This window comes from Heliangelus exortis, chromosome 2 (assembly GCF_036169615.1).
Source record: "Heliangelus exortis chromosome 2, bHelExo1.hap1, whole genome shotgun sequence".
In the NCBI taxonomy this organism is placed as follows: Eukaryota; Metazoa; Chordata; class Aves; order Apodiformes; family Trochilidae; genus Heliangelus; species Heliangelus exortis.
This window is the reverse complement of record NC_092423.1, coordinates 136,616,797-136,644,734: the sequence shown is the minus strand read 5'-3', so window position 1 is coordinate 136,644,734 and position 27,938 is coordinate 136,616,797. Positions and strand designations below refer to the sequence as shown.

At 40.0% G+C, this 27,938-nt stretch overlaps 1 protein-coding gene across 1 annotated transcript; it reads left to right on the top strand.

Moving 5' to 3' along the window:
- Window positions 1–932: 932 nt before the first annotated feature.
- RAD21 (RAD21 cohesin complex component) lies at window positions 933–27,595 on the top strand. The gene is made up of 14 exons (XM_071738241.1): window positions 933–1,082; window positions 9,179–9,352; window positions 11,091–11,220; window positions 13,016–13,115; window positions 13,588–13,694; window positions 14,758–14,961; window positions 15,564–15,689; window positions 16,678–16,800; window positions 18,002–18,225; window positions 18,552–18,711; window positions 19,068–19,219; window positions 20,686–20,835; window positions 22,170–22,253; window positions 25,775–27,595. Exons 2-14 carry the CDS (start codon window positions 9,209–9,211, stop codon window positions 25,964–25,966), a joined length of 1,896 nt encoding a protein of 631 aa, XP_071594342.1. The 5' UTR covers window positions 933–1,082; window positions 9,179–9,208; the 3' UTR covers window positions 25,967–27,595.
- Window positions 27,596–27,938: the final 343 nt, after the last annotated feature.

Genomic DNA, 27,938 nt, shown 5'->3' with positions numbered 1-27,938 from the left:
GTTTAAATCGTTACTCTCAACAAAGAAAACATACGGTGCAGTCTTGCTTCAAACGTAGCCAACAAACACCCTCACAGCATAAAACAAACACCTGCAGTGTCCCAGATAAAAGGATCAAGCTACAAAGCTCAGAAAGGCCTAGTGTATTAACCTCAAGGAAACCACGCTTAAAAAAATAAATAATAATAATAACAATAATAAAAAAGTCTTAAACACGAGCCTTTTGTTTTATTTTAAAATAAGCTAACTGAAAATTCAGTGATTTTCACGGGGCTGCTTTTTGTTTGGTATCACGCACACAGCCATGCGGGTCCCGAAGGTTGTGCTCTGCACTCCAACCAACGGCGTCTCCAGGCCGAGTCCGACCACGCAGCTCCCCGGGTCGCAAAGCCCCGTTTAAGGCAGACGGACAGACGGCTGTCTGGCCGCCGGGCCACCTGACCCAGCACCGGACACGGCCGAGCCCGCCTCACTGGGCCCGCAAGGGAGCGACGGGGCCGAGGCCTCAGAGCGGGACCCGCCTCGCCAGCCCCGCGCTGCCATGGCAACCGCGCGCGACCGCCCGGGACTCGCTTCCGCCTCTCGCCGCTCCCCGGAGCCGCCGCCGCGGCGCTGCAGCCTCCGCGGAACTGCGCAGGCGCAGCCGACACCGCCCTCTCCCCCGCCTGGCTGTGGCCCCGCCCCCTCAGGGCGCCCGCGTGCCGGTGTCACTCACTCTCGGTTCCGTCACCGCCGCTGCCCCGCCCCTTCCCGCGAGCTGCGGGCCGGAGAGCCGGGACAGACGCGCATGCGCAGTGCCTGTTCCCGTCGGGTGCCGCCTCCTGGCGGTGTCGCGGTGCGCAGGCGCGGTGCGCGGCGGGGCCCGTGCGGGGGGGCGGGGCCGGGGGGGGCATTTTAACAGTAAACATCCTGCAGATTTGAACGGCTGCTTTGGGCGGCAGGAAGGGCTGCGGACGCCATCTTGTTTGTTTGAGTGAGCGGCTCGGCTCCGCTCGGCTCTGCAAGGAGGAGCGGAGCACTTAACCGAGCCCGGCCTCGCCAGCCGCCGCACCAGCCTGCCCCCGCCTCTGCCCCGGACCAGGGTAAGGAGCGGCTCCGGCCGCCCCGGCTGACTGCCGCCGTCCGAAGGGGCACGGCCGGGGCCGGCCGCAGCCTGGCTCTCGGAGCACTGCCGGCCTACACGGGTTCGGCTCCTCGCTCCCCGCTGCTGGGCACGGCCAAGCCGGCTCTTCCACCGGGGCCTCCCGGAGGGGCGGGCGAGTGGCGGCGGGATGGGAAGGCCGGTCTGGGGCTCCCCGGGAAGGCCGGGGCCTCTCCGGGGCCCTGCGGCGAGGCTGAAGACTCGAGCCCGGGTGGTTGCGATGGCCTGCGGCGAAGTGGGGCGCGGCGGGGGCCTGGCGGGGAAGGGGCAGAGCCCCGGGCGGGAGAGGCAGCGGGGGGGGGGGGGGGGGATTGCCCCGTGGTGCTGTGGGTCTGTACGCCGGGAGCCATCACACGCAGGGAAGCGCGGCGGCCTCCCCGGTTCTAAGGGGGATCTGGTTCATGGGGGAGCCCAGGGAACCATGTGTAGGGTCTGGTGACCGGAATGATGTAACGGATCCCGCGTTTAGATTGGCAGAAGGGCCGCCGGGGCAGCTGTAGTCGGGGGTGCAGAGAGGAGCAAAGTTTCATCTGCTTCTCTCATATGTTCTCGTGTAATGTAACTTGTTTCTTGGCTAAAGCACAGCTTGAAGTGTTCTCGCAGTCATCACTAGTAGCACATGAACGTACCTTCTGGGCCCTGTGACTGCTGGTCTGCAAATAAAAGGCCTCTTGAAAAAAGTACCTATCTCCTAAAGAGCTAAGATCTTACTCTAGCAACTCCTGAAGACTGATATAAATCCTACAGTGTTTCCCAAGATTTCTCTCTGATTCTGGATGGAAAGCTTCTGTTTAAACATAAAACAAGATCCTGTGTTTTTATCAATAACAAAGGAAGTTTGGGCTCATTGTGACTTAACTGGCATAGCACTATTTCAGTGACAATGGCTTTTCTTTAAATTTAGTCACATGGAAGAAAATATTGTAAGTTTGAGGAAGTTATAATTTAAGCCCAACGTGTGTGAAGGTGTGCAATAAATACATGCATTCATTAATCTCTTCCTCAGCAAAATTCATTACATCAAAAATAGGCAAACATCAGAGCATTATCAGGGGCTGGCTTGCATTTTATTTTGTGAAGGATCATTTGTAAATATGTGATATTCTGTGAAACTTGAAAACACAAAGCCTGCTGATTTAAAGTTTTAACTAGAGAGGAAGTGTGGTGGAGGAAATAATGAGCAAAACTTTAATGATACCTACAGTAAGCTTAATTACCACACAGTTAAATTAGTCTTGCCATCAGGGTTGCTGATATAATGGGATTTCCCACAGAAATTAAAATAGTTGCCTCAGTACGTGTTTTTAACTTCTTTGAGGCAAAATGTTAGAAAATTAGTTTTTTAAATCTAGGCTCTCCGGGTTAACAGTGCAGAGGTATCATTACTGCAAAAGGCAATAGCATAAGGCATTTTGTTCTCTTTTTTGACTTTTGTGCATTTAAGGAATGTATGAATACTAGGTTTCCACGAGTGTATTAGTTTGATTTGGAGCTGGAATTGTGCAAACTGCTTGGAATAATCGAGATAAAACCTAAACTTCCTTTCCACTGCATGAGTAGATATTCTGAATCTAGGGGTGAGAGCAGGATACCTGCTGGGGTTTGGACATAAAAGTGGAGGGGGGACATACGCAGGGTTCATAGTGTTCAGTAATCTCCAAATCTGTACAACAATACTGAGTGATCTGCCTTTTGAATTAGTAACTTAAATGGGGAGTTCATTCTAGCTGTTTAATTAGGTAGGTGTGTAGTATATTATAGCTGGAGAAGAGTGGAAGCAGTTCTGTAAAGGAGTGGTGTGTTCTGAGCAATTAAGAGACCTGGGAGTGCAACCTCAGCGACAGGATTTTAAAAAAATGTTGATGGGAAAGCCATTTAACAAATGGAAATAAATGGAAAATGCCATATTCTTTATCAAAGGTGTGTCAAGTTGGTTTAGTTCAATTTCATCTGTTCAATAATTAATTTTGTGGACATAAGAAACCAAGGTGATTTGTCACTGAACTTCAGTAATGCTCCAGGTGCCACAAAGAAATACTATAAAATTCAGGAAAATGTGGATTAACTAAATAGTTATAAAATTGGTTGAAGGAAGAAGATGAAATCAGATAGTGTGCAAAAGAAGCACTGCTCTGTAAGGAATTAGTAGTGGGGCTTGTGAAGTGTGGTCCCGTGGTGATTTTTTTATTTTTAATTTTTTTAGTGGCACCAGGTGTTCAGTGTGCTAAGGAAACCTGCTAGTGAGATATTAGTAAGTGCTCACACCAGGGAAGTTTTAGACTTGTAAGAAGGACTGTATGGCAAAGAATTATGAGTTAAAATTAAGCAACTCAGAGTACAATTGCAGAGTCAGTATAATCCCAGGTTTCTGAAGGCCAGCACAGTCAACTCAGGCTGCCGCACATGCAGAGGGTGAGCTCACTCTTCCCCAGGTTAGCCAGGGCTGGCTTGGTTGAGCAAAAGAGAAACAGGGACAGCATAGAAAGAAAGTATGTGTAGTGGGGGGACCCAGCAGGGAGATTGAAGGACATATGGACAAAAGACAAATTATTAAAATAGCTGGCTGATTTTTAAACTGTAGTAAGGAAGCTGTCTGCCTATCAGTGGGTGAGTGTGGTTCTGGAGTAGCCTTGCAACAGGAACAAAAATAGGAAATTGGAAAAAGAAATTGAAAACTGCACTTAACCTATAAATTGGTGTGTGTATACATAACCTGACCTAGCAGAGTAACAAGACAAGTGGATTTAATGGGCTAGAGTGAACTACAGTCAAATTAAAATATGATTGTTGTGTCTGTTGTCTGTAATACTGACAGTTGTTCATTAAGTTTCTTAATGTCTTGAAGGATGGTACTCGAGCTATGTGAGAGTGCTTTTTAGAGTTTAGATTGTTAGCCATTATAATATGCAGAAAGATTTTAAGGCTTAATATTTGTGAATGGATGATTAAGATGAAGTTCATAGGTAGCATCTATACAATTTTATTGTTGCTTCTTTGAGGAGGATCAATTACCAGATACTCAAGATGGAACAGGCAGATTCTGGATCAGACCTTGGGTGCTATCTGTGTTGTATTAGTTTCACTTTCCGTGTTCAGTTACTTTGTGTATACTATTACAGCAGGTTTTTTACACTTCTATAGAAAGAAAAACACGTGAGGTTGTGAAATAGTTGAGGACCAATTTAGGTAGAGCAACCTGAGGAAAATTATGGCACAGTGAAGCAAATTCAATTAAAATCAAGTTAAAGCCTTTTGGCAAGATCAAGATTTGGTCCCACCTGGTCTTGTGTGAATACCTATTATTTTTGCCTTCAAGCAGTGCAAGAAAGACAGAAAAAAAGTAAATTCTTCGAACAAGGTTTAAGGTCCTGGTTCATATCCAATAAATTTCAAAAGTTAACAGGTATATTTTACCTTACAAGTTTTTTGAGCCATCACCTGCACTTTTGAGAATTCTAATGAATTGCTTTTGCAGCCAACGATGTGTTTTACATGTCTACATGAGCACTCTGCAATTCCAAGAAACTTAGTTCCTTTAACATTCATTCCAGTTTTGAATTATGCCAGAAAATCTGTTTCTTCTTCTTTTATGCCACTGTGTCAGCATACTACTCTATGAATTAAAGATCATTCAAAAAGCCTGAAAAAAAGGATTATCTGAAAAGAAAAAAATCTGGAGAAAGTGAGAGCAACCATTGGGGTCTGCTTTAAACAATTTTGCTGATGCCCTAAACAGCAGTAGCTGAACTGCTGCAGCTTAGACCCATAAAGGTGGGGTCTGTAGAGTTGCTGTAAACCAGGAATGACTGGACTGAGCAGAGCATCTGCTGGAATTTGGAAGTGTCAAGGACTCTATTGCAACATAGGAAATCAGTGCTTTGGGGAACAGAAGTTTTGTTCAACATACTCATCAGCAGCTTGAATGTAGGGACAGTGTCTACCCTCAGCAAGTTTGCTGATGATGCAAAACTGAGAAGAATGGCTGATACACCAGAAAGCAGTGCTACCATTCAGCAAGATCTGAACTGACTAGAGAGTTGGGCAGACTGGAACCTAGTGAAGTTCAGCAAAGGAAGTGTAGGGTCCTGCATATAGGCAGGAATAACCCCATGCACCAGTACATGATAGGGATTGGCCTGCTTGAAAGCATCTCTGTGGAGAAGAACCTGGGAGTCCTGCTGAACAGCAAATTAACCTTGAGACAGCAGTGTGGCCTTGTGGGCAAGAAGGCCAAAGGCATCCTGGGGTGCATTCAGAACGGTGTGGCCAGGAGGTTGAGAGAAGTTCCTGTCCCCCTCTACTTCTGACCTTGTGGGGCCACAGCTGGAATACTGCATCCAGTTCTTCTAGGCTCCCCAGTGCAAAACACAAGCAGCTGCTGGAAAGAGTCCAGTGGAAGGTCGTGAAGATAGGGAACTGGAGCATCTCTTATGAGGAAAGGCTCAGAGAGATGGGTCTGTTTCACCTGGAGAAGACTAGACAGGATCTCATCAATGCTCATAAAAATATAAATGTTGAGTGTCAAGAGGTGATGCCCAGCACCAGGACAAGGGGCAGTGGGCACAAACTGGGACAAAAGATTCCAGCTAAACATGAGAAAAACTCAGTTGCTTTGAGAGTGACAGAGCGCTGGATCAGGCTGCCCAGAGACGTTGTGGACTCTTCTCAGGAGAAAACCTGCCTGGATGTGATCCTGTGCAACATGCTTTAGGTGAAGCTGCTTTAGCAGGGGAGGTGGACTAGGTGATCTCCAGGCATCTCTTCCAATCCCTATTATTCTGTATTTCTATGATTATTTGTTAATAAGCAGTTAAGATTAAATTAAAATACAGTTTAAAACTGTCTGTAATCTATTCATCACTCTCATTATGTATTTCACTGTATTTGCAAGGCTTCATTCACTGCTTTCACTGTATATATGCTTTCACTGTATATATATATGTATATATGTGTGTATATATATTTTCACTGTATGGCTTGCTATTTTTGGTTCTTCTTCACTCCAAAAGTTCAAGTACCCTGCACATGTAGTAAAGTCTTCTTATAAAACAAGCAAGTTTTAAATTAGGTCCATAACACCAGTGCTGAGTGCTGTTCAAGCTTAGGAAACACCACAAACACAGGTCACCACTTAGTGTTTCTGTGGCTTCCCTTGATGTGCTGGTTTTAAGTATCTATACTTTGATTTAATTGCTAAGGAAGTACCTCCTTTGAAACCCAATCATGTATGTTAAGACCCCTTATAGGAAGTACTTTTGACTTGGATTATCCGTTCTTTAAAAGAAAAATTAACAATGTCTGTTAAAAAAAAAAATAAGAGTTGCGAAAACATTACCAATGGTGTCATCCTTACACCTCCAGAGTTTAGGGAACTGTTTTTTTCTCTTTCATAACTTTAGATAGTTGTCTTACACTTGCTGACTGGCCTATAAAGTGATAAGTTGTTTGTGTTGACCCAATATAGTATGTTTCACATTTAACCGTATATTTTCATGGTTACAGTAACTATATGTTTGAAGTTTTGCAAAGCCCCTGCTACACAGAATCATGAAATGGTTTGTGTTCCAACTAACCTTAGAAGATCATCCAGTTCCAAACCTCCTGCATGGGGACACCTCCCTCTAGACCAGGTTGCTCAGAGCCCCATCCAGCCTGGCCTTGTCCATTCCCAGTGATGGCACATCCACAGCTCCTCAGGGCAGCCTCAATTTAAAACCATTACCCCTCATCCTATTACTCCATGCCTTTGTAAAAGGTCCCTCCCCAGCTTTCCTGTAGGCCTCCTTCAAGGCACTGGAAGGCTGCTATGAGGTCTCCTTGGAGCCCAACTCAGCCTTTTGTCATAGCAGAGGTGCTCCAGCCCTTGGATCATCTTTGTGGCTCTCCTTTGGGACTCACATCAACAGATCCACGTCCTCATTATGTGGGGGGCTCCAGAGCAGGATACAGTACTCTTGGGAGATCTCTTGACATCTCTTAGTCATTGTAAAACGTTAGGGAGTCATTGTGTTCAATTTCATGAATCAAAGTATGTTATTTTGCAGCTTTTGTTGGAAGATTTTAGTGCAATAGTGCAAGTGTTTTCATTAACTGTATGTTTGTGTCTTCTGTTCCTCGAGTTTATGGGGGATTTACAGGCCTGCTGTTAGCAGAGCAGTGCATGGTTGAGGTAGCAACTCAAGATACCAAAATGCTGTGCTGCAAAGTTATGTCTCTGCATGTACAAAATACTATGAGGCCATTGAAAATAGTTCAAAAGATTGAGTTGTCAGCTGGCCTTTGAAACAGTGTGATGTCTTTCAGAAAACTTGAGTGGTGTAGAATACTTCTCTTTAGATAACTTCTGTTGATAAAGGAGACTTCCAAAGTTGTGCTTTCTAGAGCAGCTTGCTCCTGTCCATCTTTGTGCATTGCTGTCCTTAGTCCTCCCTCCCCCCCCCTAATCTTAACAAAAGTGGCATTTAACTTTCTGGTCATCTGCAGCTTTGTTATGACTCAAAGCTATCAACTCCTAAGAGTAATTTTAATCCTCTCTACTATCCTGACTCAAGCTGGAGCTGAACATTGCCTTTGTTTCTTTTTAATCCTTTCAGCTGTGTCCATTATTGGTTCTGAACAGAGTTAGTGGCCAGTTTTCCATAAAGATAGGTTTGAAAATAAGTTCTCTGTTTAATGCAACTGAAGTTCAAAGCTTTCATTTCATCATCTTGCATGTTAACCAATATTTATGAGTGGAGTGTGGTACCATTACAAAGAAAATTTTCCCTATCATTTGCATTCCTTCTATTTATTATGTTTCATTAAAAAAAAAAAAAATCACTAAAAAAACCCCACTGCTAAGAAAATATAGGCTTTTACTTTCATAGGTCTACAGGTTTTCATTTTTGTTTCCCTTTGTTTTCTACCTGGCTAGTAAAATGCTCCTCACACTGGCTCTATCCAGATTAAAAGTGCCCTGCTTTTACTTTTATGTTGCTGTGCTTCCTTGGGCATTTTTTCTGTAGGTGTGGGGGAAGTAAAGTTTGAAATGCATCTCTTCTGTTCACTTTAATATGTTTTTCTCTATGTACAAATACTGCTGGAGAAAAAGCTCTCTATGGACAATTTTCCACCTTTTTTAAAGCAAATTTTTTCTTTTCTCAGCTTGGTAGTTGAACTAAATCATATGCTTACCTCATGCATGAAATTGGCATGTTGAGATAATGAGACATCAAACTGTTCAGCTTCTCCATGGTTTGATACATTGGCATCTTATCTAGTAACTCACTTCTTATAACTGATAAGTAGATAAAATGTAGCTATTGCATAAAAGGAAGTATTTTTCTGGTGAAGGAGGAAGGAGATGAAACCTTTAGGAAGTTTGGAATAATGCAGTCAATATTCGTTTTTATCAACACGTGAAAAAATTGAAGTGTTACTAAGGGGATTATGAAATGAAGTCTCCTCAGAAATGAAGACATACTTTCTGTTTAAGAAAATATGGTGAAGTCCAAAAAGTTTAGGACCGTGTATTTTATTATGCTGAATGTTTTACTGAAACAATGTAGGATTAAAAGTAGAAAGGAATGGAAGAGGTAAAGAACTACTGTGGGCTGAAAACTGAGACATGCTTGTTTGAGGTAAAGAACTACTGTGGGCTGAAAACTGAGACATGCTTGTTTGCATTATGAGTTTGGTATCCTTAATGTAAACTTCAATCTATTTAATGTTTTTTTTTGTTTGTTTTTGTGGGGTTTTTTTGTTGGTTGGTTTTTGGGTTTTTTTTTTTTTTTTTGGATGATAAACATTTTTAAATTATGCAAATGGTCAGTGGTTGCTGTTCTTCCTGTGTTATACTTCCACTGCAATAAATGTACATGCTATTATATGGCCACCACTTTTAAGTGCTGGCTTTTTAAATAGTTTATACACACAGTCTGACCTTAACGATGGAAAAAGCAAACATGTTCTGCTTACTGCAGATAAAGAGGTGTTTACAAGGATGTTCCTAATTTAAATTTTTCTAGAAAAACTTAATAACTCATTTTCTTTTTACAGGTTTGCACTTTGTTTTAAACATCTGGCATCATGTTCTACGCTCACTTCGTCCTCAGCAAGCGTGGGCCACTGGCCAAAATCTGGCTGGCAGCCCACTGGGATAAGAAGCTAACCAAAGCCCATGTTTTTGAATGTAACCTGGAGAGCAGTGTGGAGAGCATCATTTCACCAAAGGTATTTATTTTACACTGATGTAATGATACCTTGTAGTGAAAATAAATTGTGACTTGAGGTGGTAGCTACTGTTTGGGTCACTGAAACAAATGTTGCTACTTAAAAGGGTGGAAAGGGCTGTTCAGATGTGAAACTGATTCTGAAGAGTATTTTTATCATCAATCTTCTAATGCTAAAGTATCATGCAAATTAGTTACAAAATGTTTTACCGTTGTATAAATGGGAAGCCCAGGCTTTCTGAGAAGTAACTTAAAGGCCGTAGGATGCTATTCTTTCAGTGCTGTTGTTACTGGAAGCTGTAGAAGTAATACTGAAGATATTCTTGTTCATACTTGTGACACAAGTTCCTGCTTAGCTACAGAAAAAAGTTCAGAAGAACGGTGGTAGCTTGTAATGTTGCTTGTTATGGGGGGATACTTTTCCATACTGCAAAAATACTACACTGTAGTGTAAAAGCCTTGTTTTTGAAGCTTTAAGTCTGTTGTTTTCTGAGAAGCACATAGGTAACAACAAAACTGAAAGATAACACTTCTGGATGGGTATCGTGAAGCCAGAAGAAATTTTGAGGAACCTGGGTTTTTAAATGTATTTTCCCTCTACTACTGATTGAAAGGAAATTTTTTCCATTTAAGAACTGGTGTACTGATATGGTTGTGACCTTTGTCACTTAACAGATACCTGAATGTCTTGCAAGAAGAGCAACCACCTGAAAAAGAAAGCAAGCTCATTTTTGTCTTTTACTTCATACAGATGTAATAATGTCTCTATAATGCTGCTCTGGATTTTATAAGAACTGCAAAGTATATGCAAAAATGTGTAGTACAGGCACAGAGGTACTTACCATTCCAGAGCAGTGATTTGCTTCAGTGACAGCTCTGGAAGGATTTAGAAAGATGATGATCGTGTTAGTTGACTCACTACTGAGCTGCAGCAATTTTTTTTAGGAAAAGGAGAAACAGATATTTGAGCATATTTAACTTTCATATATTCATATAACTACTTGCAACACTTGCATCAGCTGGGTTATTAGGAAGACATTGTATACACATAAAAAATTGGATTCTTTAGAATCTGAGGTTAAACTCTGTGACCTCATCTGTCTGGGAGGCAATCACTCCATGTACTTTTCAATGCAAATCTCATACTTTTTCAGACCAAAGAGGCTTTTCATGTAATTCTTTTATATTTTCTGTTCTGACAGCAGGTGCTTGATAACATTGTAAGGCAGTGAGATTAAAGAGAAAAAGAACTTATTTTTTTAATGTAGCAGTACTTGTTTATGAGCACCCCACATTTTCCATTGTTTCTCTCTTGATTTTCTCCATAATTGCAGGACAGAAGACAGAGTTAACAAGTTATAGTTTTTAACCTAATTCTACTTAACCAAGTCATAATTTATGGCTGTCTGTATGCTTCTGGTTTTCTGTTTTTTTCAAACAGAATTAAAGTAGTAAAGATGTCAGGAAAAGATGTTGTAAAATGGGTTTTGTCGTTTTTGGGTTTTTTTTTATTAGACTGTGCAGTGTTTGGAAATTTGAGAACAGTTAAGGACATCCATAAACATGGTCTTGAATTTGAGACTGCACTCTTTCTTCCTTAAGTTTTCTGCTGATTTTTATACTTGTGTCGGGTAGTTGATGTTATTGGAAACACTTGTGATAAAATGCCTGACATTTCATTAAAGGAAAATAAAATTAAGTCTACATCCCAAGTCACTGGTTGTGCAATATGTTTTTAGGTTAAGATGGCACTTCGAACCTCGGGACATCTCTTATTAGGCGTTGTTAGAATCTACCACAGGAAAGCAAAATATCTTCTTGCAGACTGTAATGAGGCCTTCATTAAGATTAAGATGGCTTTTCGTCCAGGTATGTTTTTATCTAAGCACTCTCTGAAAAGTGACATTATTATGCTTAATGAATTTATTAAGAAGGTATGCAGTTCTGCCTGTCCCTCTCTGTAGAAGAATTACCTAAAGTCATATAACATTACAGGGGAAGTTATTTTCTTCAGTGCAGCTTCCTACTGGTTGTAACTGAGTTGGATGCTGAAAACAAACCACGTTTTAATTGAATTCTGAATGAAAACTTTTCCTGTTGGTGCTGATTCAGTAGAATCTCATTTATGGTTTTTGCTGTTGTATGATAAGTGGAGGTATGCTACATGGTTTCTACCTTCTGTCACAAGTGTGAAAAAGGCCAGTTGCATGTGCTGAGTAGAAGCACAGGAGGCAGCTTGTTTCCATCAAGGGGATAAATCGCCTTGCCATGAGTTGCAGAAAAAAACCCATAAAAGTAAGCTTGTTTTTAACAGCACTCTTGCATTTTAGTTTCTGGAAACAACATGAACTGAAATGTGTGCAACAAAAATATTTTCCCTTTTGTATGTGCAACACATAAATTCCCCATCTACTGTTTCTTATTCTAAGATTTTCCATGGAAACGGAGAGCCATATTAATACCTGGATTGACTTTTCATCCAGCAGTGAATTACATGGCTAAAACACGGTTGATACTTTTCTCTAATTCTGTCCTGAGAAACTTTTTTCCAGCTGGAGTGTTGCTGTGGTAGTGATGCTGCTGGAAACTCACAGCTGCTGAATAATATACTACCTCTAACTGTGTAATAGATGTAAAAGCTGAACTTAAAGGAGACTCTCTTTTAAAAGAAAAGATAAATTTTGAAAGCCAGCACAACAGTGAATTTGACAAAAGTTAAGGTATATAATGCCTTCATCTTCATTTCCTTTGTTCTCAGTTTATCAGTTTTGTGGCTTAGGCATTGTCTTGATCCTGCCTGTTCTGAAATAATTTACATGAGTTATTTTAAGCAGCCAACAGGTAAAAACATTGGATAGTCCTAAATGGATGGAGTAGGTTTCTTCATTCCTAAGCAAGTACCAAGATGACTACAATACAAACTCATGCTTATTGCTGGTCTGTCTGGACAGTGGTTCTTTGATTATCCATTGCAGAGGGGAGCAGTGTGCAGAGTTTCTGAAGTATCTGTACCTCAGAATTGCCTGTGGTGTTTGGGTCAGAAGGCAGAACATAGAGCTCAAATCTGCAAGGAACTTGAACCTGCATTTCCCCTGCACGGCCAAGTGTCCTGACCTCTAAGCCTTTGAATAAAAGAGGCACCAACTACTGGCACTGTTTTTGTGAGATGCCTAATCTGATAGTCCTGCTCTGAGAATGCCCACTGAATAGCAGATTAAGCATCTTGGGAGGATAAGAAAAGGTATGTATGTGGTTTAGATATCTGGCTCTTTTAAATGCAGAAGCCTAAGACTTTGTGTAGCCCAGGTACAGTCAGTACTGTGCTGGGGCTTTCAGAGCTAATTGAACCTAAATGACCAGTAGCAAAATAGTCATTACTGTGCCACCACTGCTTTACCCAAACCAGGCTGCCGTGTTGCCACTGCTTTACCTAAAGCAAAATATAGGACTAACCAGCTCAGCTGGAGCTAAAATGATTTTGTAGCAGGTACCTGCTTAGTATTGTGATGACATGCAATGTCTGTGTTACCTGCACAGCTCTGTGTTGTGCTGCACAAATGTTGTCAAGTGATTTGAGGCTTCCAGGATTATACAAAACAGTACAAGAACTTGAGAGTACATATTTAAGGGTTGGGAACTCATGTCTGAGTGTTCTTCTCTGCAGGGGTGGTCGATTTGCCTGAGGAAAACAGAGAGGCTGCTTACAATGCTATTACCTTACCTGAGGAGTTTCATGATTTTGACCAACCACTTCCTGATCTGGAGTAAGCTTGGTTTGTTGTTTGTCTTTTTTTTTTTTTTTTTCCCCATGCAAGCATTCTGGTATTAGTTGAAGAGGATCCTGTTTTAAACAGCAAACTCATTGCTGAATTGAAAAAGTCTGTACATAGCTTGGATTATTTAGTATTTTAATATACAAAACAAGTATGCAGTTATCTTTGTACTGATTTTAATTTCATAGTACCATGTAATTTTAACCAAAGTTAAAGCTGTCCTTAGAGCAATTTTTCATGAATTCAGGTACATATCAGCATTTTCTTTTTTCTCCTATGCGAGACATACTGTTTTGTATTCTGTATTTACCATCAGGTTTTTCATTAACTGACTTCAGAATATAGTGTACTTTTCAGGAACTGATTTCACATTTATCTAAGCAGGCTTTATCTCTTGGTATTCTATTTTTTTTTCTTTTTTTGAGATCTTTAATAATTGCTTTCTGTTTTGGTTTTTTTTAAGTGATATTGATGTGGCCCAGCAGTTCAGTTTGAACCAAAGTAGAGTGGAAGAAATTACAATGAGAGAAGAAGTAGGCAACATCAGTATCCTCCAGGATAATGACTTTGGTAAAAATCTTGTGTATTATTATCTGTTTGTTACTAAGCAAGTGTTGATAACTGAAGTTAAGGGTTTGCAATTACTACAAATTCCCACTAAGTATAAAACAGATCAAACCTTCTGTGTTTCTGTACATTTAATTTTTAGTTTATACGTTCCAATTTTTCCAGAAAGCCTGTTCTCTAATATTTTAGCTGCCTATATAAAAATAATCAGTCAGGTTAATTAGTGAAATATTATGTCACTTGCAGTTTTCAAAATGGAGTGTAAACATGCAGTCAGTCATTGCTTTAGTCATAGCCATGTTTTCCCTCAAAAACTGTTAGGAAATTCAGAAATCACAGGATCATTCTGGTAGCAAAAGTCCTTTAAAATCACTGAGTCAGGCCATTAACAGCCATTAACCTTACTGTGCTAGTGCTAAACAGTATTACTAAAGCACCTCATCTGCATTTCTTTTAAACACCTCCAGGGATGGTGATTCAGCCACCTCCCTGGGCAGCCTATTCCAGTGTTTATACAGTCTTTCAGTGAAGAAGTTTCTGCCAGTGGTGACTAGTTTACTTCATTATCTTTTCAGGGACAGCACTCCAAGATGTAAATCAAAGCCTATAGACACTTGTATTTGAATATCTAGCTTCCAGAGTAGAATAATATAAACCATAATTTACTAAAAGTTTTTCAGAATATAGTCTAGTTATTAATGGTGGTGTTGATTTGGGTACTGGTTTGCTCTCTGTACATAAAGACCAACCTCAAGGCTTAAGCTACAACTTTTTTTAATTCCTTGGAATTCTTTGGTTCTAGTGCAGCTAAAATTTAGGTGTATTTTGCTAAAATAAATTAAAATAAATACAGTAAAATCCTTTGAAGATCAGGTGATTGTTTTTATAATTGTTTGAACAGTGGTTTTGCTATGGTATTGCAATGCATAATTTCTGTTATCTTCTCATTAACTCAGAAATTAAGATATCTTGTAGTTCGTTCTTACGTTTGGGCCTTCACTGTGTGATTAGCTGGGTCTTTTGTATCTTGGTTCTTTAACACAGCAGCAAAATTGTATTCTTGCAGGTGATTTTGGGATGGATGATCGTGAGATGATGAGAGAAGGCAGTGCATTTGAGGATGACATGTTAGTGAGCACCAGTGCTTCCAATCTCCTCCTGGAACCTGAACAGAGCACCAGTCACCTCAATGAGAAATCTAATCACCTGGAATATGAAGACCAATACAAAGATGATAATTTTGGAGAAGGAAATGATGGTGGGATATTGGGTATGTACCAAAAAAAAATTGGTTCTCTTCTGCCTTACCTTTTGCATCAATAATTAGTCACTGGGGGACACAAGGGAGGTTATTCCCTTTGTTGCCAAGGTCTCTAAGGTATCCCTTCAGCAGTGGAATTCTGGTTTGTGAGTGCTACAGCAATATAGATGATGCATAGTGTCCTAAGTGTTGGCATATTTCAAATGAAGTTAAACTCAATCATCCAGAGTTCTTCCATTCTACGTGTAATGTTCTTTTGAGAAAAATCAATATGCAACTTTTCTTTTTCTTTGACTCCTTCCAAAGTTTTAATTAGTATGTTGAGAACTGTATTGAATGCTTCTCTGTGAAGTACTAAGAAACCTAGGGAGATGCAAATACGTGGCAAGGGTAATAAAAGTAATAAAAGTTTTCTGCAAACTTAAAAGTTTGAGCTGAAGTGTGCCTTGAAAAAGCTCTCCTAATTGCTTTTGTGTCAGCATTGGAAATACAGGTTTCTTTGACCTTTACACTATCTTTATCTGACATAAATTTGTCTGTATTTCTTTAAAATTGCACTTTTTTCATGAATTTGTAGATACAAACCTGATTGCTTCATGTGTTTGTTTCAGATGACAAACTTCTCAGTAATAATGATGGTGGTATTTTTGATGACCCACCTGCACTCTCAGACAGTGGAGTAATGATGCCAGAGCAACCTCCTCACGATGATATGGATGATGATGATAATGTATCAAGTGAGTATGTGACACTACCATGATTCAGTAACCCTGGAAAATTCGGATTGGACCCCCTTGCTTTCTAGCCTCTTTCTCAGAGAGGAGCCCAGCTGTGGCCTGATCCAGTCCTTTCTAAGTATCACAACCCAGACTGGGCAGCCCAGGCATATTTAGACTGGACCCCCTTGTTTCTTGGGCTCCTTGTCAAACCTTCTCTCAGTCCTGGGTCTCCCAGGGAGAGTAAATACAGTATTGCAGTCTGAGGAAAGGCTCAACCATCCAATACCCCTTGGTCAGATGTGGGTGGAAACATCACCCAAGGGCTTTTTCTCACAAATAGCACATTTATTTGTATAACTGCAAATAGTTATTTTTGAGCAACCTTGAGACAAAACCACTTGCTATTATGTAAAAAAAAAAAAAAAAAAAGCAAAGGGGATGGAAAAAAAAAAGGGGGTAAAGAAAATGAGGAGAGAGAAAAGGAAATCATTAGTCCTGGGTCCAGCTTTTCCAGCCAACAGGGAAGGGTCATTCTCCCAGCAGTGAAGCTCCCAGGGCCCTCATTCTATGGCCTGTTTTTTTTGTTTTGAAAGAAAGAATGAGTAAGAGTTGAGAGTCATCTGGAGTGGACCTCTGCTCCTCCAGCTTACTCCATCGTTGTGTTATCTCAATATGCAGGCCTTAGGCTGTATGCAGGTCCTTATCATCCTTTACTCCATCCTCTCAGGCAGTAGTTCTGGGTGCAAACTGGAATTTGTTTGAGGGCTCACTATGGTGTTTTGACATCATTTCAGGACTCCCTTTAGGCCAGTCCCTTACAGTATGATGTAGGGCTATATCTGGAATTACTTGTTTTCACCTAATTTTATTGGAATTGTAATTTCTTAAAAGTGTGTTCAAGAGTATGAAATGCAGTAAACCACTTCAAGGTGTGGAGGGGGAGGTGGGGAGGGCAGCACAGTGTCTTTGTTTTGAAATGGTGAAAGTTACTTGTTCTAATTGACAGTGGGTGGACCAGACAGCCCAGACTCTGTAGATCCAGTTGAACCATTACAGACTATGACTGATCAGACAACACTTGTTCCCAATGAAGAGGAAGCTTTTGCTCTGGAGCCTATTGACATAACTGGTGAGTAAGCTATTTGGGAATATTTTACTTGGGTCATCATTAGCTTGATCAAGTGGAAACGAATGTCTAGCACTGCTGCTGACTCTGCTTCTTAGTTGGAAGAGAAACAAGTGCTGAAATCCTTTTAGTTTAATGGTAGCTTTCCATTATTTTCCAGGTGAGTAGCTTACATTGATGGCTGGTGGTCTTAGAGTATACCAGTTTGTAGTTTCTGCAGTCAGTACAGCAGCATGACATTGTAGCTTTTGATAAACAGGTTAGTTAAAATGCAGTGAGTTGGAGTAGATGTCACAGTTCTCAATACTTCTGTTTGATGGCCAGGAGTGGCTGTTTACACTGAGGATAAGTGCTCCTCTATTTATGCAGAGCTTTTTCATGACTTGATGAATTCGGGAGATGTGTCTTTGTATTTGAAGTTCTACTAAATAATGAAATTCCTTGTCTTTTTCTCTATTGCAAGACACTCTCTTATTGTAGCTGGTACGGTATTTGGCTCATCATAAACAGATCCCTGCTTTATAAAAAAAATTAGGATCTGGAAAAAAATTCAGTTTGTCTTGTGTTTTCAGACTGAACTCCAGACCCTGATTTACTGCTTGGCCAATTAAAAAGCCCTAGCACTGCCCTCTGGTGTCAAGCTAGCAACAGGTCCTAGCTGAGCAGCTGGGACCAGCAAAGACGATGTTTGCCAGAGCTTTAGGGTCTGCTGCAGAGTGCCAGGATGTAAGCAGTTTACAGTAAAGTCATTCTAGAGCAGGATGAGAGGTACAGGTAAGAGAACCACCTACACTAATACTACCAAAGTTCAGATAGGGCTTAGGAGAAGAGCTTGCTATGGTACTTTGACACTTTGTTCAGAGGGACCTTGCATCTTTGGGATTTGCTCCTGAAGAAGTCCAGCCTGACAAGCCCAGCCATGAGGGAGGGAGGCATGTGCAGCTGAAGACATTGATGAAGCTTAGGTAGTTTCAATAGAAGTATGAGTATGAACAGAAGAATTTGTGGGTTATGGGACAGCATTCACAGTGTTTGATCTTTTGTAGTGCTTATAGCTTTTCACTTCTCCCAAAGCTAGCATTGCCTTATATTCTTGAGGCAGCTTTATACCTGGGCCAATAAGACCTATAGACAACCTGCAAGATACAGTGCACTGTGGTAGCTGTTTGAGCTAACCATCATTATTTGCTAAAAATCTCAACAGTCAAGGAAACCAAAGCAAAGAGGAAGAGAAAGCTGATTGTGGACAGTGTGAAAGAACTGGATAGCAAGACTATTCGAGCCCAATTGAGTGACTACTCTGATATTGTTACTACTTTGGACTTGGCACCTCCTACTAAGAAACTGATGATGTGGAAAGAAACTGGTGGAGTTGAAAAGCTTTTCTCTCTGCCTGCACAGCCGTTGTGGAATAACAGGCTACTGAAGGTAATGCTGATACATTTAGAAATGGACTGTATAATGAACTAAATGGATTGTGCCTCATGCTTAGTAAGCATCAGCATGTGAATAGCAATATAGGGATAGCAGTATTTATAATTTAAAGAAACCCAACTCTTAAAAGTAACTAATAAATGTTTTAAGCATTGGTGCTATCTGTGAGTGAAATAAAGGATTTTTTTTTTAAATGTTACTACTTTGGGAGGGGAACTTACAAGATGGTAAACGGAAGATGGTCCATAATTACTTGACCTGAAATGAAATAAAGGACACTGAGAACTACAATAGTGAATAATGTAATATTTCCCCTGTAGCTCTTTACTCGGTGTCTTACACCACTGGTGCCAGAAGACCTAAGAAAGAGGAGGAAAGGTGGCGAAGCTGACAGCCTTGATGAGTTCCTTAAAGACTTTGAAAACCCAGAGGTTCCCAGAGAGGAGCAGCAACAGCAGCAGCAGCAACGAGATGTCATTGGTTTGTGTCTTGTCAGAGATGCTTTGCTTTCCCTCAGCTTATTTTTCTCTTTTGTTTATGCTAAGTCAGTAAAGATTATGAATGAAGCAAAGAGCTTTGTGAGGGTTGTTTAGTTTGATGTGCAATCTGTGACTTAAATTGCCTCTATTTCCTAGGCATAAAAGACAGAGAGATTCAGTTTGATCCAGTGGATTAAATGGGTATGGGGTTGCGTGCACACCAGTTCTATTTAGGTCATTGCAAAAGCTATGCAGGCTGTTAAGAATGCTCAATTCTAGATTAATAGCAGATTAGTTTTAGAATGTAATTTGAAACCATACCGAAGTGTTTAAAACTGGGTTTGTTGTGGAATATAGATGAACCTATTCTGGAAGAACCAAGTCGTATACAGGAATCGATGATGGAGGGCAGCAGAACCAACCTGGATGAATCTGTTATGCCACCCCCACCACCCCAGACAGGTGTTAAACGCAAACTGCAGCAAGTAGAACCAGAGCCAGTGTTACCTGTAAGTAAGATTTGATTTATTTTTTTTTCTTGTTAATGAGTAGCAGGAAGTGACACAAACTTCTGTGAGATATGTTGGAGTAGTATCAGAATCTGTGTCCCTTTGTCATTCTGATGGTTTTGGATTTGTTGGTGTGGTTTTTGTTTTAAGTGTAAAGCTTACTGAAACAGTTAAAATGCAGATATGATAAAGAAATGGCACTGTTTCCTCCAGAAAAAGTTCTCAAAGGAGTCAAGCTATCAAATTATTCTGCTTCACAAGTGTATACAAGCAGCTTTCAGTGATGAACAATGGATTGTGCTTGTTACACAAACTCCCTTTTTTAAAATAGTCCTAATTTCCCAGGGCTAAGGGTTCCAAAAATCCTTTGATCTCCTGGAAAGGTTTCCTTGTTGAGTTATAAGTTGACTTGGAAACTAGCTCATACCTACCTCCTGTAAAAGCTGTGGTGCAATGTAAAAGGAAGCCATCTTTGTGAAGGGGACAGGAAATAGGCAAAATGGTTCTTTTTCTGAATTCTCACTTGGTGAGAAGAGTCCTGGTTTGTACTGTCTTTCTCACATTTGTGTGTTTTTTTGACCCCATTGTTCACATGTTTCTTGGTGAACAGGTTATTCACTGTAGAATGAGTCTGTTAAATGTTACATTATCTCATTAAAAAATGTGGCAGCTTCTCTTGGCTCTGTCATTGGGTGAAATTGGCATCAGCTGTACTTTGTGCTGAAGTCAGTGCTGTTGGTGTGTGGAGGGAATTCTTTGATCACACCACCCAGGTCAGGCCTCTAACAACATACCTGCAGTGATATGTCCAAAATGACTCTAAAGCAGAAGTTACTTTGGCCTATTTTGGGTACATGTAGGAACAGTTTCAGGTGTCAAGGTAACTTTACTGGCAAGCACTTAGCTGTGTGTAGATTAAAGGGAAGAATACTGTCTTTAGTTTATTAAAACTTAGTACATTAATCCTGTTAAACTGCTTTTCTGGATTTCCTTCTTGATGTAAATATAATCTGAGTGATACTTGAGCACCAAAGTCAATCATAAATCTTTGAAGACTTTACAAAATATACCTCCATTTTAATTCCTTGATGTTTGTACTGCAAAGAACATTGTGGTATTTTGAATGTCCCATTGAAGTGTGCACATTGTAACATCATTCCACATATGTGGGATTTGAAAGTTACATGTTCTGATTGAAGAGATGAGATCAGTTGTTTGGATGGTGGACTAAGTGAAGTTATTTGAAAGCCTTATAGTGGTATCATAATTTTTGGTTGAGTAGACTCAAAAGAATTAAAAATACATATATGGACAACAAGACAGGCTTTTCAAAAATAAAAGTTTCTTAGAAATGGCTAAGATTTAAAGACTTGGATTATGTGAAACTGGTTTGTAGCATCAACATTCTATTGTAAAAGCACTAATGAGGTGATGCCATCTCTTAATTTTATTTTGTACTCTTAAAGCATCCACCATCGCAACAGCTGGAAATACCACCTGTAGAAATGCCTCCAGAGGAGCCCCAAAACATCTGCCAGCTAATACCAGAACTAGAACTACTACCAGAAAAGGAGAAGGAGAAGGAAAAAGAGAAAGAGGAGGAGGAGGAAGAGGAGGTAAGAACTGAGTTCTTGAAAACAAACTGTAAAGAGTTTGTGTTCCCCAGCATTGTTTGACTTTGGATTCATTAAGTGGAGCAAGAAGTCTGAAGTCCTTACTTTGGAAATGATGGCCTTTGGAAATGCAGATTTTAAAACCATTCCATAACCACTTTATAAGTTGCATGTACATTCTGCTTTGAATTAGAGGATTCTCCTGTTCTCACACATGGTTGGATTAAACCACTCTTATCTGTTTATGATGTGCTTTACAAGAATATGAACTTGGTTTTATGATTCCATTTTAAATAGTTAAGGTAAATTGAGAAAAGTAGATTTTGTAAGAAAACTATCCATGTCCTAAAATGTGGTAACTGAAGTTGTTTCTTAGCCACAATATTTAATAATCTGTGTATATCAAAATTAACTGCACTGATTCTTTTTGTTTTACACCCAAAATGCGTAATTTTAAATTAGCTTTTTAAAAACATTTATTGTTGAAATAATGTATCTGGACATGTGAAGTTGCTTTCTCTAACAAGTCACATGTACAGAGAAATGGAAACTACTTTAGTCAAGATGATTTTCCTGGCAATGCAAAAAGCTGTTAGAATAGAATAGTATATTTTCAGTTGGAAGGCGCCTACAGCAGTCATCTAGCTCAGCTACCTGACCATTTCAGGATGTTGCTGGATGTGGAGAAATGTTACTTTAAAGTAGCACAGAGAAAGAAATACCTGCTGACTTAATTTTGAGAATTCAAATAATTGGCCCAACAGTTTTTCTGCAGTTATGACTGGAAACAGAGCAGATACTGCTTGCTTCTGTTGCTGTCATTGTTATTCTTCTAAATTGCTAATTTAAAATAAAGCTCTTATTTTAAAAGCTATCTATAACACATTTTTCATAAGCAAGTACTCTTCTGTGTAGGTGAGTGCCTCACAGGACATGGGGAGCTGAGTGACACATTATTACTTGTCTGTATTAATGTTTGCAAAATAAAAGCATTGTTGATACCATGTTTGGTACTAGAAATCCTAGATTTGACTGAGGTGTCTCTTCTCATTCAGCTGTCATGACTGAACTTTGTTTCACTAATTGTCACACAACATTTTCAGGTATAATCCCAGTAGCAGGCAACCTTAATACAGTACATCAGTTTACACGTGTGTCTCCCTCTGTCCTACTTCCTGCCTCTACTAGACATGTTCTGTGACTCAAATTGTCTAAATATTCTGGATTGCTGAAAAGAAAAAGCTGCAGTGATATCTAGAAATGCTGCTTTAATTTCATAGCTCAATGGATAAAAAGATTGCTGTTTTGTAAATGTGTGGGGTTTTTGTTGCTTGTAGGAAGAAGATGGCACAGGGGGTGATCAAGATCAAGAAGAAAGGAGGTGGAACAAGAGGACTCAACAAATGCTTCATGGACTTCAGGTACTCATGATAATTTGCTCTCTCTTAAAGTTGTTTTGAGTTTCCCATCAACACCTGAGTTTAAAGGTAAAGAAAGCTTTCTTTGCAATAGATACTGCAAACCTAAGATGTCAGCTTTGTGTTAGAGAGAGGGTGGAAGGGAAATCAGTTCTGTCTTTGAGGAAAATAAAATGTTTGTAATTAATTAGATCATAATAGTTACTTTTTAGCAAAGAACATTTGAAGTAAAATTATGTTTCAGCCTCTGTGTCTACATTGGTGTGAAAGCAGGAAATTAAAATGTTAAAATTACTGGGTGAGGTGGGTTGACCCTGCCTGAGTGCCAGATGCCCATCAGGAATGTTCTGTCACTCCCCTTCCTCAATTGGACAGAGGAGAGAAAAATAAAGATTCAACTTGGGGTATATTTATTTCATTTATTATGTGTCAAATAAGAGTAGTATAATGAGAAAATAAAAACTAAGTCTTAAAATACCTTCCCCCCAACACTTCCTTCTTTCTGGACTTAACTGTGCTCCTGAATTCTCTACTTCTTGCTCAAGTGGTGCAGGGGGGTCCTGGTGAGACCATCACAGGTTGTCTCTGTTGTTCTTTCCTCCTCAAGAGGAAGGACCCCTCACACTCTTCCTCTGCTCCAGCATGAGGTCCCTCTCACAGAAGGCAGTTCTTCATGAACAGCTCTACTGTGGGTCCTGCCAACAAACCTGTGCCAGCGTGGGCTCTTCTATCAGTCTGCAGATCCTGCCAGGGAGTCTGTTCCAGGGCTTCCAGGGGGGTCACAGCCTCCTTTGGGAATCCATCCACCTGCTCCAGTGTGGAGTTCTCCGAGGGCTGCAGGGGGACAGCCTACCCCACCATGGTCTTCACCATGGGTTGCAGGGGAACATCTGCTTTGGCACCTGCAGCACCTCCTCCACCTTCTTCATGACCCAGCTTGGTACCTGCTGAGTCGTTTCTCTCAGATATTCTCACTTCTGTCTCTGGCTGCAATTGCTGTTGTGCAGCAACTTTTCCCCTCACTGAGATACCTTATTCCAGAGGTGTTACTGCTATTGCTGATGGGCTCAGCCTTGGACAGTGGTGGCTCTGTCTTGGGGTGGCTGTCATTGGTTCTGTCAGACATGGGGGAAACTTGTAGCAGCTTCTTGCAGAAAACCACCCTTGTCAAGCAAACCCAATACATTGGATTTGATTGTGGTTTTAATGAAACCTTAGCACCTCTGTTTTTGTGCTCTGTTGGTCTTAAAGAAACCCAGTGGAGGTGTAGGGATAAAATAATTTTACAGGATGCTTACTCCTGTTCAGGCTAACTTGAAACCTCTCATGCTGTGATAAGCTGAATCTAAAATTGTGGGAATCTCACCTTAGCTGAGGTGCAGCATTACCTTTCAATATGTGGTATTCAGTCTGCACAGACAGATGATCTTTGTAGGATGCTAGAACTGAAGAGCTTTTTTCTGATAATTGAACACCGTTATTACACACTCTAACTTCAGTGGAAACTGGTGTCAATTTACATATAAATCTCTGTATTACTTCACGTATTCTTGGACTATCTTTGCCTTGCAGTCTAGGTTGCAGTTCCTACACCTTGGTCTCCTTACATTTTGTCAGCTCCTGAGGTTCTACTGTCACTGAAGTATTTTGATTCCAATCTCTAAGCTGTTTTTGTTCTCCAGTGTCACCCTACTTCTTTGTGAAATCTATAAGCTCCATCTCTGACAATAAAATCTCATCATTATTGTGCCTTTGTCCAGTACAGTAGATTTTTCTGGGAGGTGGGAATTCTGCTGAGTTTTCAGTAAACTGAGAGTTAGCAGTATTTTGTATTCATAAAGTTTCTTAATCAAGCAAAAACTTTACATTTCTGGAAAATGTTACTAGAGTTAAAGATTTAAGTGTAATCTGCTTGCATCTAAACAAAAATCAAACATTAATTTTAAACTCTTAAGTACCCTTTACCACACTTTAAATACACTTACATTTAGTTCAGATTACATTGTATACTCATTGAATTAAGTTAGTTCTTCTGCACACCTGCAAGAGTTGTGCTAGATTAAGATTGTTTTAAACTGTTGTGGTTTAACTCTGGTAATCTGCTAAACCCCAGCCAGCCACTTGCTCACTATGCCTTGAAGGGATAAGCAAGAGAATCTGAAGGTTAAAAGCAAGAAACCATGGGCTGAGATAGAGATAGTTTAATAGATAAAGCAAAGCTGCGTGCATGAGGAAAGCAAAATAAGGAATTCATTCACTTCTTCCCATCAGCAGGCAGGAGTTCAGCCATTTCCTGGAGTGCAGGGCTTCATTACATCTTGGCTTCTTGGAAAGACAAATGCCACAATCCAAAATGCTCACAGCCCCCTCTTCTTTCCTTCAGTTTTCATTACTGAGCGTGACATCATAAGGGTGGGATATCCCCATGCTCAGTTAGGATCAGCTGTCCTGGCTGTGCCCCTTCCAGCTTCTTCAGCACCCCCAGCCTAATTACTTATAACTCAAGACGTTTTCTCCCACCAAAAAAATAGCACCCTATGAGCTGCTGTTGAAAAAAATTAACTCTGTCCCAAACTAACCAGTAGAATTGTTGCTTCAAAATAATTTTTAAAGTATACAGATACTTAGTTGGTAACGTGGAATGCTTTTCCCTTGGGATGTTTCATCACAATTTCTGAAAAGGACTTGAGGATTATCTTTGGAGCATGCCTAGCTTTTTTCAGTTCACTCTTCCATGTCCTCAGAAAAGCATGACACTGAATGGATGACTATTAAATCTGTAGTGAGATTTGAAGTTAAGATATGTTTAATATAAAGTAGTTTGGGTTGGCCAGCCTAGTATCTTTTCATCTAGTAAATATTCCAGAGCAGACGGTTCTGTTTAAAATTGAAGACGTCAGTTGTTGTTCTAGCCAGCAAACAGATGGCTTTTCCAGATTGTTTTTTTAAATATATATATGTGTGTGTGTATGTATATATATATATATATATATATTTAGTATTCTGGCCAAGGCTTTTCAAAAATTGTAAGCAACTGAGTACTTAATTTCAGACAAACAGAGGAATTTGGGAAATAAACAGGCTTTCATTTTGAGAAAATTGTACATCTTTTGAGGAACCTTACCTTTTGAAATTTTGTTTTAAATAGATGATTATTTTTCTAGCTATTTTTATTTTGAGAAATAAGATTTTTTTGGTTCCTATTTAATATTGTCAAATGCTTGTTATCAAGAAAGATTGGCTTGCTGTTGGTGCTGAGAGAAGATCCTTGTGCTATGCTACAGTGTTTCTGGAGTATGTGACTCCACGTTTATGGGTTCAAGATTGAATTTTCACACATCTCTGGGAAGTGTACTTGGATTCATTTCGATAAGATCTATATAGGAATTTTTATGTGCATGTTGTAATGTCTCTGTCCAATGCTGAATCCTTCCCAGTCCCTCACAGTGTCCTTGGGGCCTGCCAAGAGACATTCCAGTTTGTACGTAGCTCTAATTTGTGATATCAATGTTTGTGTTTTTCAGCGAGCTCTTGCTAAGACTGGAGCGGAATCTATCAGTTTGCTTGAGCTGTGCAGAAACACGAATAGAAAACAAGCAGCTGCAAAATTCTACAGTTTCCTGGTACTGAAAAAACAACAAGCTATAGAGCTGACACAGGAGGAGCCTTACAGTGACATCATTGCAACACCTGGTCCCAGATTTCACATTATTTGAATGGTTAGACACAGCAGAGCTAGTGTTCGTTTCACTAGTGCATACATGTATTGCCCCATCTGTAGGGCCCACAAGACCATTACAGAAAATCTAGATTTTATTGTCTGTATAAAGTCCTTGGTTTTCTTTTGGGGTTGTTTTGGGTTTTGTATTTTAAACTTACCACTTAAATTTTTAGTGAAACTGCTGGGGTGGGTGGCTTGAGTTCCAACTGCAGAAACCAGACTGCTCAAGGACCCAGATGACGATTGTTGTAATAACTAAGAGCAGATGTGTGCAATATTGGTGCATGTAATGTTGAGTATCAATTAAAATGTCTTATGATGATTTCACTAGTTGATTCAGTAGTGATATTTTTAACCTATACAAGTAAACCTGAATGGCCAACCTATTGTCTGATACAAACTTTGCCAAACTTGTCTAAAACGTTCGGTCTGCTTCTCATAGTAGTGGGTTTTATTCTCCTTCCCTAGAATTTGGTGCATACCGTGGGTCTTCTGCAGCTGCCAGTATGAAAGGTAGTGCCTGATATGTCAGCTTGCTTTGTCACTGCATTTTTGCAGTCAGATTTTTGTAGCCCTTGATAATAAAGGGAAACAGGTGTCTGTGGAAAGTGCTTCCTCTACATGAGGCTATTACATACATGAAAGGGTGGAATACATGTTAAGCATTTTAGACAAAACATTCCTTTTCACTTATCACCTCATTCTGGTCCACTACTGATAATGGCTAATTACTGTTAATGAGCATCAGATAAAAACTCTGGTCATTTCATTTAAACCTCTAAGATATCAATATGCTTTAGGTTTGTTATAGCTGTATATAAACTCCAGACTTTTTAAAAGACTTCTGGATTGTAAATTATCTGGTTTTTATTAAGCAAGCATATGAAGATAAGAATAAGAGAAGCTGAACAGATTGCCTTTCTAAAGATGCTAAATTCAGATACCACCTGCAGTGAAAGGGCAACAGACTTGAATATATAGTACAAATGGGCACAGTTCCACTTAATTATGTAGTGTTATTAATGGCTCTTTGGATATATTTATGGTTTTAGTATTGATTTTTTCCAATAATGCACACTCCTGTATTCAAAGCATTTTATCAGTTTTGCAAAGTCCCGTTTGGTTCTACTCCTAAAGAATGAAGCTTTACTGTTAGACCAGATAGCACCAGAAATTATGTGAATATGTTGATTATGGAAATGTGTCTTAACTTTTTTAGGGCAAGATTATGCACACTGAAGGTTCTGGTTTTAATGTTGGCGCTTTTGAGAAATAACTTTGGGACTCCGAGATTTCAGTGTATACTCAATTGTAAAATTATGTGAATGTTTGAAAAAAATCTTGGGACTACGTGATGACCATGTTTTAATAATTCTTGGGAAAGTTAATTGTATAAAGTTACTGCAGCTTTATTTTCAACATGATGTGCCTGTAAAACCATGATTTTCCCCTTTGTAAAAAGAGACATTGTAGATAACTTGAATGTTTAATTATGGAAAAGGTCATTAGTTTCTTGTTACACATTTTTAGTCTGTTTTTGTTGCCTTTCAAGGTTAAAATTCTTGAAAATAGTTGATGCTGTTATGTATAACTTTTCTAATAAAAGTTGTGTTATAAGGTGTTATGTATTAGCTCTGTATCTTGTTTGAACACCTTTTATGTAGTAAGGACCTAACAGGTTGCTGGCTTTGGTATTAGGAGTGGAAGTGTAACAATTTAGCTCAGAGATTTGAAGCTTGAATATGTAAATAGATTTCTTGCCATTGGGAAGGAAGAGTTATTTGACTGGCCATACTGTGGCTTTGTCTAAGCATTCTGTGCTAGGAATGTCTGTGTGTAAAATCAGGGGAGGCTGTCTATAAAATGTGATTCTTCTCTATGCCAGTCCTTTCTGAATGCCAGAACATACTCAGCTTGAGTTCTTTTAAATCTACTGTTCCCTTGCTTGTAGAATTGCATGTGGGGAT

What these genes read in the sequence shown, in the direction of transcription:
- RAD21 (XM_071738241.1), top strand. Translation starts at nt 9,209, where the DNA reads ATGTTCTACGCTCACTTCGTCCTCAGCAAGCGTGGGCCACTGGCCAAA. An exon ending in AAATGATGGTGGGATATTGG is followed by an intron (nt 14,962 to 15,563) that starts GTATGTACCAAA and finishes TGTTTGTTTCAG; the next exon opens with ATGACAAACTTCTCAGTAAT. An exon ending in AACCAGAGCCAGTGTTACCT is followed by an intron (nt 19,220 to 20,685) that starts GTAAGTAAGATT and finishes GTACTCTTAAAG; the next exon opens with CATCCACCATCGCAACAGCT.